The following is a 7,748-nucleotide window of genomic DNA, read 5'->3' on the forward strand; positions in this document are numbered from 1 at the left end:
GACAACTCTTCATGAGAACCATGCTGTAATTTTTGCACCATTTGTGATACCTCCTTATCCAAAAAATACTCCTCTTGAATTTCCATGACTGAATCTTTATGTACTTCAGAAATAGCCGATAGAGAGTATGCCCACATTCTTGAAAGAGCATCGGCGGCTACCACATTATCCTTGCCCTTTGTGTATGTGATCTCATAATCATAATTTTGCAAGGTTACCAACCACCTTCTTTGCTTAGGAGATAGATTCGCTTAGGAAAAGAAATACTTCAACACACGATGATCACTTCTACTTAGGAGATAGATTCGCTTAGGAAAAGAAATACTTCAACACACGATGATCACTTCTACTTAGGAGATAGATTCGGCTAGGAGAAGAAATACTTTAACACACGATGATCACTTCTCACATAAAAGTTGACTACCATAAAGGTAATGATGGCATGCGAAATAGTGAATCTCATAGGCAATAGCCCCATGGTCTTGATACAAAAGTGCTCCAATTCCTCTTCCACAAGAGCATTGGCTCTCATAGTAGAAGGCTTAGTGAAATTGGGATGCACCAAAATGCGGATTGAAGTGGGCATCCCTCTTGAGCTCTCCTTGAAGCTCTTGTTTGCTATGGCATCCCAAAAGAAGGCTTCTTTCTTGAGCTTACTGGTAAGAGGGACTGCAATTTCTACATCTCTCTCGATAAACCTCCCATAAAATGATGATAATCCCATGAAAACCCCTCAATTGTGTCACATTGGTGAGTATAGGCCACTTGTTCACATCGACATTTTTGTTCCATCCAAGGTTCTATCCTAGTCCTTTTTATTTTAACTTGTGTTTCTCATTCCTCACAGTATACATAAGGACCATGTCAATAAATTCCATATTATTGGAAGCATTACCCCAATTTAGACAACCACTAATCCACAACGTTGATGATGTGCATGCCTAAACATTTTGAAGGCTTCAAGTCCTTCAACGCTAACTTTGTCTTTTTTGAATGGACATTAATCGTGTGACATTAAGATCACTCTAGGAGTTGGAAAGGGCTTAAACAAATCTCAAATTTTCTCTTTAAACCCTAAACCCACCATGAACCCATATTGTTTCTATATGTGTTGTTTTTCTTTAAATAAAAATAATATTGATAAAATGAAAAATAGCTTTGCAGGTCAATAAGGCACCAAAATACTTTCATATATTAAATAAATAGTTGGGCCACCAAACCATAATCTTTTAATTCGCAAAACCATAGTTCGGATGCATGTACTTTTTGGTGCCATATTTAGTATGGAATCCTGCATGCCATGTGGTCTTTTGCACATATTTCTTTTCTGGTGTTTTTTTTTTTCATGCACAAATCACGATCAAATTGTCTTCTCTCTCTCTCAAACCGCCTGCACACTGTAGTTGTAGTTGTGTGTCTTGCTTAGGAGAACATACGAGTGAAGAAGCAGGTGTACGAGGGAAGACGGGGGGTGGTAGGAGGGGCTTTTTCCGCGAGGAAGGAACTGGACACGAAAAGACATGCATTAGGGAGGTGGCCGAAGTGAGGTGCGCATAGAATGCGGTGGATATAGGCAGAGGGGGTGGGTGAGGTGATCGTAGCAGAGAAGATGAGGTGCACGGGAGGTGGGCGAGGTGAGGTCCAGGGAAGATGCAGAAAGAATTAGGCCACAGGAAAAGTGTGAATAGGCCACCCGAGGACGCATGTCCCTCTCCGTTGGGATCTGCCTTGTTTTGGAGGAGAAGGCGCTCAGGAAGACGAGGCATTGGGGAGTTTTCCTAAGGTTCATAACCTTAGGCTCACCTAAGGTGTGGGTACCATTAATTATTTAATGCACCAATGAAAAATAGCTTTGCAGGTCAAAGAACAGCATCTTCAAAAGCCCAAATAATAAATGCATATAAACAAACGCTCAAGCTTCGGATTCCTTAATATATGACGAACAACCTCCATCTCAACTTTAGTAATTAAGGTTTATGTTGACAACCTTTTTTGGGGGGGGCCAGGGCATCAAATAACGCGTGAAAAGGCCAGCCAGGATGTATTGTACATATGATTTTGGTCTCAAGAGATGTACTTAATTAAAACGGGTGGGATGGCTGTTTAAGCTTACTTAAGACCTGCTTGTCACCAGGAACCCACTGGTAGCTATGAATTTCGTGTGCCCAGCATTGAGACCACATGCAACCTTTCCAAGATCAGATGCTTAGATACCTTTGAGTTCCTTCATCACATGATAACCATTTTTCGTAACTACACATGGTTACCATGGAGCAGCAGTATTTGCAGTCAGGTGCAAAACGCCTTTCACAACAAGTTGTCCACATCTCTAACACCATGGACTCTGCAAGCATTGAGAAAGCTCTCCCAAACGACAGCATTGGGCTTCAATGGCATGCTATCAATAAAATCCTCTGCCTCTTTCAACAAAGCAGCCCGCCCAAAAAGGTCAACCATGCACCCACGATGCTCCATGGATGGAACCAAGTTATAATCTTTGCTCATTGAAACATAAATACTACAACCCTCATCTACAAGGCCGGCACGACTGCATGCACTGAGAACACTGGTGAATGTAATTTCATCCGGCGTCTGACCTTCTTCCTGCATCTGCAGAAGAGAATCTAAGGCCTCCTTGCCGAGCCCATGTTGGGCATATACAGCAATCATGGCATTCCATAAGACCAAGTCCCGTCCATGCATACGATCAAAAACCCATCTAGCATCATTCAGATTCATGCACTTGCCATACATGCTGATGAGAGCAGTTGCTACAACCATATTTGACTCAAGTCCATCCTCCATTATAAAATGATGAACAACTTGACCTTGTCCTAAGGCTCTGAGGTTTGCACATGCAGTAAGAATACTAGCAAATGTAAACTCGTTTGGCTTTAAACCTGTAGATAGCATTTGATTGTAGAGCTCAAGGGCCTCTCGAGGATGTTGGGCATAAACAGCAATTATGGATGTCCAAGAAACGACGTCTCGACAGTACATTTTGTCAAAAACCGCACGTGCATTACCAACACTCCCACACTTGCCGTACATGTCAATCAGGGCATTCCCAATGATGATGTCAAACAAAAATCCACAACCGACTACTTTTGAATGGATCATCTCAGCCTGTGCCAAACAATCTGGACTGTCACAAGCGCCAAGAACACTAGAAAAGGTTATCTTATTGGGTTTCACCCCATCTTGCATCATTTGATGAAAAAGTAGAAGGGCTGCCTTGCCATCTCCATGTTGAACATAAACAGCAATCATGGCATTCCATGATATAACATCGCGCTGCTGAATCTTCTCAAACACTAATCCTGCAACTTTTGCACTCCCGCACTTTCTGTACATATTGACAAGAGCAGTTCCTACAACAACATCTGAATCAAATCCATCATGAATGGCACTGGCATGGATGCTTTCCCCCTGTGTAAGGGCAGTTGGGTTCAAACAAGTAGCAAGGATGGTACTAAAAGTGAACTTGTTTGGTTTCCCACTATTGAGTCGCATTTGTAGGAAGAGCTTTAGAGCTTCTTTGCTTTGGCCATGCTGAGCATATGCTGCAATAATGATGGTCCATGAGAAGACATTTGGCTGGTCTATGCAGTCGAATATGAAACGGGCTTCTTCAATGGCACCACACTTCCCGTACATCTCAACCAGGAAATTACAGAGGTAAGTATTTCTTTCATTGCCATTTGTAAGGATGTGTTGGTGGACAAACTGACCCGCAGGGAGAGAGTCTGCATTTGTGCAGCCCTTGAGAAGGGTGGCGTAGGTTTCAGGGTCTAGTCTGTCGAAGCTCTGCCGATCCAGCAGTTGCAAGGCCTCTTTCAAGAGCTGCACAATCTCCTTGGATCTCTCTCGCCGGAACTCCTGTTCCAGGGCTTCCAATGTCCCTTTCTTGGAAGTGGCCCAAGATCCTACGCTCCTCCTCTGCTGCTTTCTCCCACCATCTTCCGCCTTCTCCACTTCTCGCTGTTTCACCACCGCTCGTCTCGCCTGCTGTGCTGGGGGGGCTGCCCCCAAAACCAGTGCTGCTGCTGCTGCTGCTTCCATCGCCTTCCCCTTCTGTTGCCCACGTGCTGCCTGAATTCATCCGCCTGCCCTTGCCAAGCCTTGATGGTATTGCTCTTCCGTGGCTTACAGGAAACAAGCAACGCGCTACTGTGAAGGTGTAGTAATATGAGAGAGACTCTCTTCCCCACACGAGCATACAGAGAGAAGGTTTTTCGTGTGTGTGTGTGTGTGTGTGTGTGTGTGTGTTGGAATCTAAAGAGGATTAAAGCTAAACTTGAAAACCTTCATATTATGAAGATCACAATAGTAATCATAAATAAATAAGGGCACTAAATTTTTGCCAAAACTACACTCAAAACTCCAATATGGCACCAAAATGTTTTTCTCTATTTCATTAAATGAAAATAGTGTATGGACTCAAAAAAAAAACTATACTACATAGCCTTTTTTTAAGGTTCACATTTAGTAATTCAAAAGTAGTTCATGGATTTTTGGGTATGAGATTGAAGAGAATAAGCATAAGATAACACCCATGGCTTTCTAATTTTTGCAGGCTGCTCCACTATAAAAGGGCTCGATTGGTCAAATATGAGGCACGGGAGGAAGGTGGAGAAAGGGAGGAGGGGGTATCCCTTATTTCAGAACCTTAGTTATACCTTTCACATACAAAAAGTTCTAAATATACATACAAAAAGCTCTGAATATGTTGGGTTAAAAAAACTAATCGATTCTTTATCCAAGAAAACCTCCTAGAGAACTCCATCTCCAAGCTTCTCCTCAATCATCTTTATCTCCCTTGTGAAACTTTCATCATTACTTACATAATTGAGTTCATGGCCACTTAACACTTGTATGGAAATCCAAGAGAACTCCATCTCCAAGCTTCTCCTCAATCATCTTCACCTCCCATGTGAAACTTTCATCATTGCTTACATAATTAAGTTCATCGCCACTTAATGCTTGTAAGAACTCCTTCTCCAAGCTTCTCCCCAATCATCTTCACCTCCCATGTGAAACTTTCATCATTGCTTATATAATTGAGTTCATTGCCACTTAACACTTATATGGATTGAGCCCATGTACCACCATAATCTCAAGGATAAGAGGGCCCATGGTACTCCCCCTTGTTGCTAGCATCTTGCACAATGCTACATTTAACCTTGGGGTAGGTCTTCAAAATGAGTAGTTATTGCTAGTGTGGAAGGCACTGTTTTCTTTTCTTTCTTGATGTCACTTTTGTGTAGATTAAAAAATCACCATGTGTGTTATGCCACCCCACCCCCCAGTCACCCTTAATAAGCTATTCCATTACTAAAAGGGAGTATTTATACAAGCTATAATCTCACCAAATTTCTAATACAATGGTATGAAAAAAAAATATCAAAACATCTGAGTGGTGTATTACCCTTCTATTTAGTACTCTGGCACTCCATATCAAGTTCATCGAAGTGGGAACTCTTGTGCCTTGCACACCCTTAGTCGTTCACAACAAGGAAACAATCCACTCTTGTGGAGAAGCAAGGGTCTGCAACCTTGCCTCCACTGATGTCACCCTAGCACCCCAAGGGAGCTTAGAATTCAGATAGGGAGCAAAGAGGGAGAGAGCTATGAAAAGCTTAACCTCAGCCTCAATGCAAATTGTGAGTGCAAGAATGGGGAAGAGAGGGAGAGGGAGAGATAGAAGAGAAGATCTCAAATTGTGAGTACAAGAATGGGGAAGAGATGGAGATGGAGAGGAGATGGAGAGGCAGAGGGAGAGGGAGAAGAGATGGAGATGGAGAGGCAGAGGGAGAGGGAGAAGAGATGGAGAAGGAGAAGATGGAGATGGAGAAGAGAAGATCTCATCCCTCTATGGTTATTTAGGGATGCTTGGGTGACCATTGTACCATGTTGATTGATTGGTATTGTGGGTGAGACTACTCAATGCTATTGGTATATATGTTGGGTCATGCTAGTGTTATTAGTATTGTGTAATCATCGTGTTAAAATATTGAGCTATTGTATTATCGGTGTATGTTTTTGTGCCTTTTAATTATGTGTTAACTTAATTGACATGGTTAACGTTTGTGAGATAGGGGTTGATGCGTAGTGTGATTGCACCGACTGAGGTACCATCGATTGTTGATGATAAGCAGTGCAATGGCACCGACACTGAGGTGTTACATTGGTGCACATAATAACACTTACAAAGTATTAATAACCTTGGTTGGCCATGTGCCACATTTTTTGATTTGATATAATAAATAACATAAATTTTAATACAAAGACTCATTGAGCACCACACACAACAGTATGATGGAGACTTGACACATGCCTTGGATATTTTATAAGAACGAAAGTCCTTCCAAGCTTCGTATACCATCCTAATGTGTAGGTATAGAATTGTACAAAGACGTTAGTTCTCATTTGAATATTTGCTGCACTGGGGGCTGTTTCACTCGGGCTCGCGCCCGGAGCTGCGCCACGACCCCCACGCCCTCCTACTCATCGGGGCCTCGCACTTGCCCCGATGGCCGGGTATAGGTCGCGCGCTTCAGTGCCATCCATTTTCGGGCCTAGTTGATTCGGCAGGTGAGTTGTTACACACTCCTTAGCGGATTTCGACTTCCATGACCACCGTCTTGCTGTCTTAATCAATCAACACCCTTTGTGGGATCTAGGTTACCGTAACCCGGCTTTCGGTTCATCCCGCATCGCCAATTCTGCTTACCAAAAATGGCCCACTTGGAGCTCCCATTCCGCACCGAGGTTCAACAGAGCAACCCCAGCCGCTTACCTATTTAAAGTTTGAGAATAGGTCGAGGGTGTTTCACCCCCGATGCCTCTAATCATTCGCTTTACCCGATAAAACTGCGACGAGCTCCAGCTATCCTGAGGGAAACTTCGGAGGGAACCAGCTACTAGATGGTTCGATTAGTCTTTCGCCCCTATACCCAAGTCTGACGAACGATTTGCACGTCAGTATCGCTACGAGCCTCCACTAGAGTTTCCTCTGGCTTCGCCCTGCTCAGGCATAGTTCACCATCTTTCGGGTCCCAGTAGGTACACTCCCACTCAAACCTTTCACAGAAGATCACGGTCGGTCGTTTATCTTGGGTTGTTTTATTTGCTTATGTCTGTTCACACTATGGTTAAAGGCATGTTTGTGATTAATTAATATCTCCTTAATGATCTTGTCACTGTTATCAAAGCCAAGGTCACTTTTGAGGAGACGATTTGGAACATAGGAACCCTACTAAAAAAACAAATCTTGGTGGGAAAAATCAAATTTCAAAGGCTTTGTGGAGAAAAAGGGAATTTGGTCTGAACAACCATGAAAATAGGGAATTCAAAAATACCATATATTAAGGGTTGGAAGCTTACTTTGGACCCTTGGGCAAAGGAAGAGTAAGGGAAGACCTTTGGGCAAAGCAAGGGATAAAGGCTTGAGCTAAGGTCTAAGCAAAAGGCAAAATCAAGCTTGTAACGGGATTATCCTTCAAGAAAATAGTACCCCTGCATAACAGAACCCTTGAATTCTTCACCTCTTCTGGAACATATTACACAGTTTGCTATGGTGTCTAAAAGCTAAATTCATCACTCCATCGTCTATAGACCACTCGGACCATTAGATACCCATCTTGTCCATTGATCTTATGCAAATTATGACATATGAATGCTAGGTTTTTTTACTCAAGGCGAGGCATCGAATTCTCCTTTTGCCACTTCAAGTGACAAATAAGGAA

At 42.8% G+C, this 7,748-nt stretch overlaps 1 protein-coding gene and 1 pseudogene across 1 annotated transcript; both read right to left on the minus strand.

Annotated features, from left to right (window-relative positions):
• Window positions 1-1,171: 1,171 nt before the first annotated feature.
• Window positions 1,172-4,255, minus strand: LOC147602993 (pentatricopeptide repeat-containing protein At1g11290, chloroplastic-like). Its single transcript, XM_086797244.1, has one exon. It carries the CDS (start codon window positions 4,060-4,062, stop codon window positions 2,308-2,310), a length of 1,755 nt encoding a protein of 584 aa, XP_086653370.1. The 5' UTR covers window positions 4,063-4,255; the 3' UTR covers window positions 1,172-2,307.
• Window positions 4,256-6,440: 2,185 nt separating this feature from the next.
• LOC147602994 (25S ribosomal RNA) lies at window positions 6,441-7,206 on the minus strand (annotated as a pseudogene; the record flags this gene model as incomplete).
• Between the last annotated feature and the right edge of the window lie 542 nt (window positions 7,207-7,748).

This window comes from Cibotium barometz, chromosome 65, assembly GCF_041138505.1.
Source record: "Cibotium barometz isolate CiBa-2024 chromosome 65, ASM4113850v1, whole genome shotgun sequence".
In the NCBI taxonomy this organism is placed as follows: Eukaryota; Viridiplantae; Streptophyta; class Polypodiopsida; order Cyatheales; family Cibotiaceae; genus Cibotium; species Cibotium barometz.